We start from the raw sequence: 12620 nt of genomic DNA on the forward strand, positions 1-12620 counted from the left end.
TAGGCATCCACATGTCACTTAAGAGTGCAGAGAACCTGAAAGAATATAGTGCAGGGGAAGAATGGTTGTGTCCCAATGGAACCTAATTGTATTGCTTTCAAAAAAATTGCATCATGTAGGACAATTTCCACTGCTTTGAGCTAGGAGAAATATTGTTTTGCCCTTCAAAGTATAGGATGAATGAATCTTCTCAGGCCATTGAAAGAAGCAGAATAGAATACATCTCTTCAGCTCTAAAATAAAATAGAATCAGGCAGACATAATTCTCCTAAAGGGAGTCTATCAGCTCTTCAACACCCCCCAAACTAGAAGAAACTTTGTATAGTGTGACTCTGAGTCTGATTGTGTAATTTGAACTGTACATTCCTACTCACATGCATTCTGATGCTGTCTTCCCATAAACCAGCAATAAAATGCATCGAGAAGACTCCTCTGGAGTCCCCTCCATTATGTGCATGAGCCGGGAGTCCTCTGAATTCATTTTAAAGCAGGTTTGGGGGAGCACAGTTTCAGAATACAAGAGCGTATGAAGATACAAATTACATGACTGGACTCAACATCATTTATACTATACACTACTCTAGTTTGGGAGTGTCGAAGAGCCAACAGATTCCCTTTAAATTGTGAAGACATAAGCATCCAAGGCCTAGTGCAGTAATCTCCAACTTGTGACCAAGCTGGGCAGGGCATGCTGGAAGTTTTAGTTAAGTTTTTTTATTTAAATATCTAGAGAGCCACAGATTGGAGATCATTAGTCTAGTCTAGTGTTTACCAAATTTTTCCTGTTTAAACCCTGCCTAGATAATTTCCCAAAGGGGAAACACATTTGTTAATTATACAGTTACTTGGACTCTGTAAATCACCTGTGTAATATTGAAATTGTTTTCCATCTTTTACCTATTGAGGACCTACTCCTCCACATATGTAATCAATATCAGATTGGTGAGGGCCTGACACCTGGTAACCCCACTAATCAGCTGTTTGTAGAAGCCACCTTCACTGGAAATATAACAGTAGACAGAGCCTATCGGTATCTCAAACAGCTGATCAGTGATGGTGCCAGATGTTGTACCCCCACCTATCTGGAGAATAGGTCACCAATATCTAGAAGATGGAAAAACCTCTTTAAGGAAATCCTCAAGACAAGGCTTGTCAGATTTCTACAGGGTAGGTTTGGGAAACACCAGTCTTGTAGATGCTGTATCTCCAAGTTTGGGTTGAGTTCTAAAGAGTATCATAAATATACAATTGTAACCTTTCTAGTCATGTTAATTGTAATATTTTTTGTTATTTTGCTGAAATTTCGCTATAAATCCACTGTATGGTTAACTAAAAAATAGTAGTATTAGTTTATATCTGAAAATACTACTATTTGAAGAGTGCCATAAAACTAAGCAGATGAAAAATTATTGAAGAATAAAAATAAAAATATTTAAACATACACAAAGTATTAGTCTAAGTTCTAGAGTGCCATGACACTTAACAGAAAAATAATTATATAAAAAATAATGAACAAAAAAAATCAAATGTAAAAATCTATACAGTATTGCAAATGAAAAATAACTCTAAAACTACATATACTGTAGAAAACACCTACAAATCACAAACGGAAATAAAAAAAGTCAATTTTATTTCAAAGTTTGCTTCTTATATTGAAGCACATATTAAAGCAACAGTACGATGTTCATAAAATATAAGTGTGATGCCGTAACATGTCGGAATACTGATATTTTGTATGTATACTAAAATAAGAATTTTAAAATTGTACAAATAGATACATTAAAAATGACATAGAAATAGGGGTGCGATTCTGGCACGTATTAGTTTTAAGACGGGATTATAAGCAAAAAAGATTTACAAGAATCAGCAGTAACAAGTCTGATGCTCAAGAGACATTATAATTGTACATTTTACTGTACATACATTATATGAGTTGAAGCTGGCTGAATATTATATATTTTTTTATATTTTTTTTCCTTTTCAAGTTTAAAAATGCACTACATATAAAGTGTCCATAGTTTAAGGCGACGTTACAGCTCAAAACTGTTATCCTTTCTTTTTTGTGGAAGCTTTGTTGGACGAAGGTCGGGATGGTTACGATACATACTGTAAAATATCTCCCCTTAGAATCAAGTGTTTCCTGCTTTCCGCTTTCTCATATCGACTGCACTTTGCAAGTGGTTTTGTCCCAGGTGACTGATTACTTCAACACAGGTTGTAGGGTTTTCACAGTATTCACCACCACTTCTAAGATCCTTTGAAGGAAATCAGTTTGTAAACCATTAGAGGTCAAAGAAGCCTTTAATTTTTCTTTCCTTTAAAAAAAATACCTGTTAATGTTTTCTCTGGATTTGTTGAGAACATTACATAGTTCTTAAGGCCAAGTTTAGTACTTTATCGTTAAGAATCGTCTTCGTAAGTGTCTTTGGAACCATATAAGTCTGCTAGTTTCTTAAATCGAGGTCCCCAGTTTTGTAGATAATCGTAGTCCAGATCTGAATCTGTGGAGGCTGACTCTAAAGAGCTGAGAGACCCAGCTACAGAACCTCGCCCTTCATATCCATAGATTTGAATGGAATCGTAGGGCGGTGCTGTTGGATCATTGTCAGCTTCATGTATCCTTGAGTTAATGAAATCGTCAACATCAACACTGTTAGGAGCTGGTCTTATTCCGAGATCTCGTGGAGAGTATTGGTACTCAGGTTTTATATCTTTACGTGGAATAAACCCATTAATTCCATCAGGATTCTGTAGGGTAGCAATGTCAAAGGCTTCAGTGTCCTCCTCTCCTCCACCTTCATCATCATAAGTTATTATATTTTCACGGATGTCTTCTTCTTCGAAGACAATGAGAGGTTCCTTCTTCTCTCTTCTCAGGGCCACAAACAGTACCACGATCACTGCAGGTAAAATAAAAGATATATATTTTTTGATATATGGAATGATCTCTATGAGAAAATAATTGAGAAGCTCAATTTTTTTTTACTGCAATAAAATATTCATAAAAAGTACATATAAGGGAATATTCAACTGAAACCATGAGTATGTCTTTTATATTATTATAAATGTGTGCATGCCATCTGAATGAAGAATTATTTTTCTTTCCCCCTGTTTTAGGAGCTCCTTAGTAGTCATTTGCAGATCATATAGAGCTAAAGATTGCTGAGTTTGTCATATGTAGAAGAGCTAAAAAAACTTTTTTTCTCACAACTGGAGATGAGCGAATCACAAAAAATGTTATTGAAGTTTGATTTCTGCCTAATCAATTGACCAGTTTAATTTAGGCCTAAACCAATTCTACCTGAATCGAAAGTGCTCCAATTGGCCTGAAAATCGGTGTATGACACTTTGAGATCTCCTATCTGAGGTCTATCTCGAATTACCCAAAACTTGCATTCAGATGCATCTCACATTTTTTCTAGATTTGTGTGAAATCCGATTTGTATCAAATCAATTAACCTATCTCTACTTGTAACTGAAGACTTCTTTGGAGAATGTTGCACGGAAACACAGAAAGTCCATGTGCCTACAAACAATCGGACATTGCCATACTGTGTGTGACCATATTGTGCTCTGTGGAACATTGTATTATGGGGTTAATTTCTCATAAAAGCGATGCTTGCAGGGCATAATACCACTATAATACATCATTCAATGGGGCATGCAACTTTTATATGAAATTACAGGTATGTGAACATATGGTGGTGTCCTACAAAAGTCTATACAATATCCATAGACTATTATAGATTCATAAAAATTGGAGGTTGCATGATGCGATACAGCAGTATACATGAGCATTTTGTTGCAATACCTATCCAGTATCAAAAAATTAAAGGAGTTTTCCATTTTTGCATAAATGATGCTTATTATCAGTGAATGAAAACATAAAGTACATTCAAAGACTGCAAACTCTATCCTAATCACGCCCAACTGAAAAAGGACAATACCTGACGACCAGGTTGGGCTTTCAGACTACAAAATATTTTCCATTCACTGAAAGCACAAAACAATTTTGGAACTGGTGAGAAGAATCTGCAGGAATTATATAATAAATAGAGTATGATAAAATGACTCAACTATAACTTACCTAATAAAATGACAATGCAAGCAAGAATGGCAATGAGTGCCCCCGTGCTGAGCCCTGCATTGAGAGATAGTGGTTCATCATTGCAGTAGAGGATGGTTTCGTCACTGCTACAGCTACATATGCGTATGGTAAGGGTATTAGTGCTACTCATCGGAGGGGATCCACCATCGCTGATTACAATAGGCAGCAAGTGCATTTTTTGTTTCTGTCGACTGACAGATGCCCGTCCAATATGAATGTCCGCTGTGTTATCTGTTTAAGGAAAAAAAGAATAAAATTAAATAAGGATAAGCATAAAATTAAATAAGTCTACTGGTTTATATTTCACAGTCTATATATACCATAGAGGGTTGTCAATATAACACAGTCTAATTACAAGATTTTGGGGTATTTAGGACCCTGTACACGAATATGTCTGTACAATGCCTATTTTATACTTGATTTTGCCCTTCCGACCTTATCATGGATTAGGGACTTGAAACATAAGATTCTTCTGTGTAATTTTAGATGTTTTATTTGTTTTTATTCCTTTTTTTTTATTGTGATTGTTCATTTTTCTAGTGCAGTCATAGGTGCATGGTTTCTATCTTTTTTTGGGGGATAATGGAACCTAAAGGCGGCTCTACAGCCAGGTAATGGCAGCTGTCATTTCTAGAGAAGGTCTAGGTGACAGGTCCTTTTAAGCAAAAAGAAAGCAAAGATAAGGGAGGACACATCTCTATCTAGAGATAAGTCCAGAAACAATAACTCCTCCTGAGCTCCAAATCAGTTCTGCTCCCTTTCCCTCAACGACAAAAGAACAAATCAGTTGGCATGCAACTTTTTCTTATTGCCATCTATTTAATTTATATGACACAGAAAAATCTGCCAAACAGCTTTGTTTAATCTCATACATTTTTCGATGGCATGTTATTTTCTTTAATGAAAAAAACTCCTTTGTATAAATGGGATATTGATGTGCGTCTAAATAAAGGACAGAGCTGCACAAAAGAATTTTCATCAGAGACTCTGGAAAAAAAATCAATTGGTAAAGCAAAATATTTCAGAAAATGCGACCGTGTTAATTTAGATGGTGATAGGTATGGTGGCACACATTGAAAGAGACTCAACCCTTTAACAAAGCACAATATTTCCAATTATCCCATCCACTTCTTTTATGCAAAATAGGGATTATAACGTAAGACGTATTACCATTGGAAGCCACTAAAAGAGGATGCAGGCTGCGATTGCATCTTTCTTTGGTTACTGCATCATGTAATTACTTCTTGAAAGCAGTAAAAAAAGAACTCTATTAAAGGGAAATTAGGGAAATATATTCACTTTAAAGGTCAATAATAGACTCACATATCAGAGTTCTTATACCTGTCGGCACTGTTTACGATGTGGTTTTTCAAAAAGTAATTTGTCCATAGAAAGTCTTTCTAAACTCTAAACTGCATGTTTGAAAGCAAGAATACAGAAAACTAGCCGACCAAAGTTTTTATTTTATTTTACTTTAATTTTATATGTCTCTATGCACCTTTCATTTTTCAGCTAATATGTATTTCAAGAAAATAGTCCACACTACAATGTAGACATACTTTAGGGTGGCTACTGACATCAGGCAACGCCTCTACTCATACTGGAGTTTAACACTGATATATTTGAAATGTTCCTATGTGAGGGCAGCATTGAATAGAGGAGAAGATGCAGAACTTGGGGATTTATAAGGTTTACATTTTGATGTGAAAACGTGTCTAAATGCTGCCAGGACTTCTAGACTGGTCTAAGAGTCACACTGCCCCACCTACACAGTCTTTTTCGTGTATACAAGGAAAGATGTAAGCCAGCCTGTGTGGTCAAAGCGAGAAGGTCTCATATGCTCACTCTGAGGGTCACTCTGAGGCTGTATTTTAAAAGCTTTTTACATGAAAATAGTTACTAAAACCATAGACAATAAGTAGTGTTGGGCGAGCATACTCGGCCGAACACCAGTTCGGCTTGAGCATCGCTATGCTTGGCACATCGCGGTGTTCGGCTGAATATCGCGTGTGCTCGAGCGCAATGCTCGAGTCAGTGTATTTAAATCTAATTTAGCCTCTATTTCTCAAGATAAAATCATACTTCTGATATATAAGAATGCATAATATGTGGGAAACTACTACTGATGTTTTATCCATACTATATTTACAAACACTATAATATATTATATATTCTAAATATATAATAAAATATGTAAATATATTATGGCTAAAAACTTATATATATTTAAATTAAATTTAGCATCTATTTCTGACAAGATTTGAACTCACAACCTTCTAGATTACAGCCCAGACTGTTAACCACTACACTATGAGACTTCGACTGTTTAGGAATGCTTACTAGTAAGTAACAGACCATGCAGCTCTATAGTCTAGTGGTTAACATTCTGGTCTGTAATATAGAAGGTTATGAGTTCAAATCCCTTCAGAAATAGAGGCTAAATTACATTTATATATTTTATATTTTTTTTTAGTAATATAATACTTCTGATACATATGAATGCATAATATGTGCAAAACTACTACTGATGTTTTAGCCATATTATAATATATTATATATGCTAAATATATAATAAAATATGTAAATATATTATAGCTAAAAACTCATATATATGTTAAAATTAAATGTTGCCTCTTTCTGAAAGGTTTCGAACTCACAACGTTCTACATTACAGCCCAGAATGTTAACCACTACACTATATAGCTGCATGGCCAGTTGCTTTAAAAAATAAAATAAAACTATATATATATATATATATATATATATATATATATATATATATATGACTTCTGCTGTATAGGAATACTTACTAATATATATATATATATATATATATATGTATATATATATATATATTTTTTTTTTTTTTTTTTTTTTATTAAGTAATGTGGCCTTGTGGCTCTATAGTGTAGTGGTTAAGATTCTTGGCTGTAATGTGGAAGTTTTTAAGTTCAAATCCCACCAGAATCTTTTCAGAAATAGAGGCTAAATTAGAGTTAAATACACTCCATATATGGACATAGCTATATATGGTGTCAGAGCAGTGACTCCTAAGCCAAACTAGAGTCCTGATACCCTCCCCTCTTCAGAGCAGGGGGTGCCTAGTTTAATGCTCAGGTTCTCCTTTTGACTACCATTGTGCTCGGGTGCTCTGTAGAGCACACAAGCACTTTGGTGCTCGACCAACACTACTAATAAGATGTCCACTTTCAGTATGTTGTCCTCGGATGAAAGACTCATAGATCCACTTTAATCTTCTTCCTATCTGTTGCTTCAGATTGAGAGAAAAACCTCAGTTCTATTTTGGTAAACTGGACTATGTATGTATTTGGGCCAAGTTTTTGGGCAACAAGAAGAGATCCCAGTCAAGAGAACAAGAAATACATTTATTTCAATTAGGTCTTCCTTATGTCTTCTTCTGGTTTTCTAATATTCGTATGAACAAAAGCTAAGCTGCCAGAAGGCCGTGATGTTATTGCGAGTGCCAGTGCCTTCTCCAAGATCTGATCAGATGACAAACCCTCAACGATCAAAAGAAAATTCTCAGAAAATAAATTTGACTGAAATATGCGCAACCACATTGAACTTGCCACAAATGTATTATTACTGTACCTCACTTAAATTAATTTGGCGCAGATGCACATAGCCCCTTCATCCTAAAAATAAGCCTCAAATACACCTACAATAATAAATTCAGAAAGTGCAAAAAATGTTCTAATGTAATGTCAGTAGCCAAGTATACTGTCATAAATACAAAGCAAAGTCATAACAGTCAGTGGGTTGCTTTCAATCTCTAGTCTCAGTTGACATATAATCACATGGAGACCAGTACCCCAGGAAAAGTGGGTCTCTTTGTTCAGACACTTACCCCTATTTGATCTATACATAGTTACTGACTAAGACATGCACATGAAAGGCTACTTTCACACTAGCGTTTTTTGCGGATCCGTCATGAACGGATAATACATCTGTCATGAACGGATCCGTTTGTATTATGTCTTCTATAGCCATGACGGATCCGTCTTGAACACCATTGAAAGTCAATGGGAGATGGATCCATTTTCTATTGTGCCAGATTGTGTCAGAGAAAACGGATCCGATCTCATTGACTTACATTGTGTGCCAGGACGGATCCGCTTGGCTCTGCTTCATCAGGCGGACAGCAAAACGCTGCAGGCAGCATTTTAGTGTCCGCCTCCAGAGCGGAATGGTGACTGAACGGAGGCAAACTGATGTATTCTGAGCAAATCTTTTTCCATTCAATATGCATTAGGGCAAAACTGATCCGTTTTGGACCGCTTCTGAGAGCCTATGATGGATCTCAGAAATGGAAAGTCAAAACGCTAGTGTGAAAGTAACCTAAAGAGTGAGCACATTTTTTTTCCAGGGCAAAGTCACATCTGCCAGGGATAGTTGTATAGTAGTGTCAAGTGCCAGTGATCTTGACCTAGAAGGAACCATAAGCTGTTGATAAGCTTCTTAGGCTGGTATCAGCTTCCAATGACATGGTTCGGAACCTGAGGACAATTTTCAGGAATATTCTCTAATGGAAGGACATTAGTATAATCTTCAGTCAACAGTTAAAAAGGGGTTGTACTAGAAAAAAAAAAAGAGTCTGATATTTTCCATAGGTCTACTGTTGGCTAGATCGTGAATGGTATCTCAGCCTCATTCACTTAAATCGGGTTGGACTGCATTATTAAGTATACCCCATGGACAATAGTAGACCTGTTCCTTAAAAGTGGTTTAACATTTTTCTAATGTTGGACACGCCTTAAAGGAGCCACATGGTATTGTATAGTGCACTGCTGGTTGTGCTTCAAAACTTTAAGTACTAGATGGTATTGGTTATTTGGTCCCGCTACATGAAATCAAGGGAGAAGATAGAAGGTGTCCTGTCTAAAGGTTTCCACATAGTCCGATAAAGACAAACAATATTGAGATTTTTTGTGTACAAACCTTTCTGATCTCTTATGGTAAAATTTGCATGTGGATGCACAATTTCTTTTGGAAAACTGAAGAAAAACCGAGGGCCATTCGCAGTGTCATCTTTATCTACAGCTGTCACTGTAAAAAATTTCTGTAGAGAAGAAAAATTAAAATATTTTCAATTTGCCTCACTAATTCCTTCTAGTCTTATGTCACTTTACAAGTTGTAGACTAGAAAAACATGGTTGCTTTTTTCTAAAAACAGCATCACACTGGCCTACATGTAGTCTTGCTGCTCAGCAACTTCACATTAGCTGAGCTGAACTAGTAGATACAAGCCATTGACTGGAGTAATTAAGTTTTGAAATACCTTAAAGCAGCCATATTTTCTAATCTTGCACAACTCAGTTTCAATACAAACTACCTAACATTAGTCTATCTGTGCCATTGAAGGATTCTGTTCTTTCTAACTACTTTAATTCTTGATCTACTGGAGTTGTTCAATAAGAACCCATTACCTCACTAACATGACCAGATGTGCAGAAAGGCTACATCTTCAACACATTTATCTTATGAAAAAGTATGGCGGTCACGTACCGAGATGTATCTGATATACAGTAGCATGGCTCAAGGTAGATCAATAAAATACAGCATATATTAAAAATCTATAATACTGACAAACTGTTTATGTCTGCTTATTTAGAAGGACTTGTCCTTCAGAACCATTGTATGGATACAACTTTCAGTTGAGGGTCTACACTACTGGCTAAGGATTAGTATTTTTTATTCTTGAAACAGATGGACTAATTTTGCTACTAGAACTTATTTTATCCATGTAATCATTGAGGGTCTATTCAGGACCCTCATCTATCTGAAAATGGCCTTCAAAGAGCATTCTGGAGGACCTGTCCCACCATTCATTTAGGTGGGCAGCCCAATGATTTCATTGTGTAATGTGCAATGTCTAAAGGGGTATTCCGGTTATATTAAGTTATTCCCTATCCACAGAATAGGTAATAACTATTAGAGAGGTGGAGTCCTACTGCTGGGATCCCCCACTAATCACAAGAACCCCGTGGAGCTCCCTGAAATAAACAGAGCGCCCAGTCGAGCGTGTGCACAGCCTTACCATTCATTTCTGTGCACAGCCTTTCAATCCCTTTAAAGCCTTGTATATTTACACTGATGTTTTAAAGGGTAACTAAACCTTTCGTAAAAAATTGAGGGAAGCCAGTGCTGCTCAGAGTGCTCTGAACTTTGGCTTTCATCAGCTCTTCTTGGATTTCCTATGGTTCTGTACTCTGTATGCTCCAACATACATGAAGAGCCAATGAAAGCCACAGTGATAGAGTGCTCTGAGATAGAGTGTTTTCTCTTAGTTTTTTCACCAAAGGTAGAGTTACTCTTTAAGGTAAATAACAGCCGCCTTCTGTGTTATTGCGGAAAGAGAATTTGATCAGTAGTTAACTCTCTTTCGGACCGCCAATTGCACCGTGCTCACACTGGCTGTGGCCTCTGGGTGTGTTTGTGAGTCATCCTGCTCAGCTCCATATGCTGAATGTGCCGTTGAACAGGAAAACTCAGGAACACATATCTTACGTTCAGCACCATGAGGATAGGAGGCCAAAGCCTGTGTGAGCACAGCAAAGATGTTGGAATCAACAGCCCAAAAGAGAGGTAACCACCAACCAAATTCTATTCCGACACCAGAGAAGAAAGCAAACAGGTTTTCTAAAAAGCCTGGGGAATCCCTTTAAGACTGTACAAAACAAACGCTATGAGGAAACAGAAAATACCTGGTTTGCTTGCGCATTTTCACATACAGATGCTTCATACGGCTTAGGAAACTCTGGGGCATTGTCATTCCTGTCCAAAACTTTAATTGCCACAGAGACGCTATTTGAAAGACCCATGTTTGCTGTGGATAACAAAAAAAATATTGGTTTAAATGCTGTAAAAAAAAAAGTAATTAAAACATACTTTTCCTGTAAATTCCAAAAGGAGGGGGGTTACAAATCAGATTCTCAAGAGATGCCTCATTAAGGAATAATTGCATTGCATACAAACATTATTGATGTTTCGACTAATGGCCTTGAGAAAAATACTACTGTCTTCCACAACAACAGATTGAGCAGTGCTGACATACTCTACCAGAGTTCATTTGCTAATCAATGCAATTTCACATTTCATATAATAATATATAGAATGAATCTTAATTAGAGATGAGTGAATCAATTCGTTAGAATCAAAATTCAGTTCAATTTTTTTTTATTCTGATTCGGTAGAATAAAAATTTCTTGAGATTTGTTTACGTCAAATTTTTCAAGGGAAAGATTTTCCTGGCATTTAAAGCACTTTAGATTGGGGTACAATTAATTCATACCTGAATTGAATTTCTTAGCAGATTCGGGCCAAAATGAATTTTGGGGAATATGCTCAACTTTACTTTACTTATCTTGTTCTGAATAACGCTGAGTATAAAATGTTTCAGAGTGGATTGCACAGACATAACAGCTGTAAAATATAGCAAGTACCTTGCTGCAAAATGGTCAGGCACTCTAGAACTCTGATCCCAGTTTTTTACCCGTTTATATGCAGCAGTCAATAGCAACTGCAGCATCTAAGCGTTCTTACAGAGTGAGGGGACTCACTCCCGTATGTAGCTTTCATACCAATGGTGGGGGGACACTGTAGTAGATAATACTACAAGGTTGTATATATGGTGGTAGGTGCTTTTGCCTAATGGGCTCCTGTATTGTAGTCTGGCTATAAGCTTTGAAAACCTCTAAAATAATGATTGCTTATGTACGGTATGTGTTTTGTCATATTGAGATAGGTGCATTCAAGCTTCCATAAAAAAGTAATTGAACTTGTTTGGCAGTAATCATTAAGCAAACTAATCCATGGTGGAATGCATAACTCAGATACAAGACCTCACATACACAAACAACACAACCAAGTAAGGTCAGACTACTCAGCAGATCAATCAATGCGTTCATTTCTTTTTTGAGTGATTTGTTCCCAGACTGAGTACGCCGGAAACAAATGAACACTTTCCATTGCTTTCTACAAGGATCATAGATAATAAATTCACTCTATCTAGGGAATACATACAGGCTTCAGTTGCTATCACGGAGATGTTTTGCCAAGCGGTTTCCTCTCTATCCAAAGGCTTTATGGTTTTGATGACACCATCATCTTGGATGTTGAAGTATCTGTCAAGGTCGGTGTGCCGATCGATTACATACCTAAAGAGGATGATCGCAGAGTAATTAGACAAGAAAATTACTAAGCAGCCTGATGCTGAAGTGTTAGATATTAAAGATTCATTCGAGAGTAGTTTCCCAGCAGCACGCATGGCAAACTTCGAATATTAATGGGATCTATCAAACAACTTTTAAAAGGAAATTTAGCTTCATCATTTATTCATGTCTGCATGTAGGGAACATTTTGCTACATCAGGATCTGCTTTCCTTGCTATTAATGAAAAAGAAAAAAAATTATGCCAAATACCATATAGAGCAGACTAGTCAATAAACTGTTGTTGCACTTGATGTTCTACGTCCCAGGATGCTCAACAGTT

At 36.5% G+C, this 12620-nt stretch overlaps 1 protein-coding gene across 1 annotated transcript in view; it reads right to left on the minus strand.

Moving 5' to 3' along the window:
* Positions 1-1613: 1613 nt before the first annotated feature.
* LOC122920203 (cadherin-11-like) overlaps positions 1614-12620 on the minus strand; it is a 125168-nt gene continuing 114161 nt past the window's right edge. Inside the window, exons 8-12 of the mRNA XM_044269483.1 lie at positions 12152-12285; positions 10834-10955; positions 9068-9188; positions 4088-4339; positions 1614-2900 (exon numbers count right to left, since the gene is read on the minus strand). Of these exons, the coding sequence (XP_044125418.1) occupies positions 2401-2900; positions 4088-4339; positions 9068-9188; positions 10834-10955; positions 12152-12285 (1129 nt within the window). The 3' untranslated portion in view covers positions 1614-2400. The remainder of the gene's footprint in view (positions 2901-4087; positions 4340-9067; positions 9189-10833; positions 10956-12151; positions 12286-12620) is intronic.

Source organism: Bufo gargarizans, chromosome 10 (assembly GCF_014858855.1).
Source record: "Bufo gargarizans isolate SCDJY-AF-19 chromosome 10, ASM1485885v1, whole genome shotgun sequence".
NCBI classification, from domain to species: domain Eukaryota; kingdom Metazoa; phylum Chordata; class Amphibia; order Anura; family Bufonidae; genus Bufo; species Bufo gargarizans.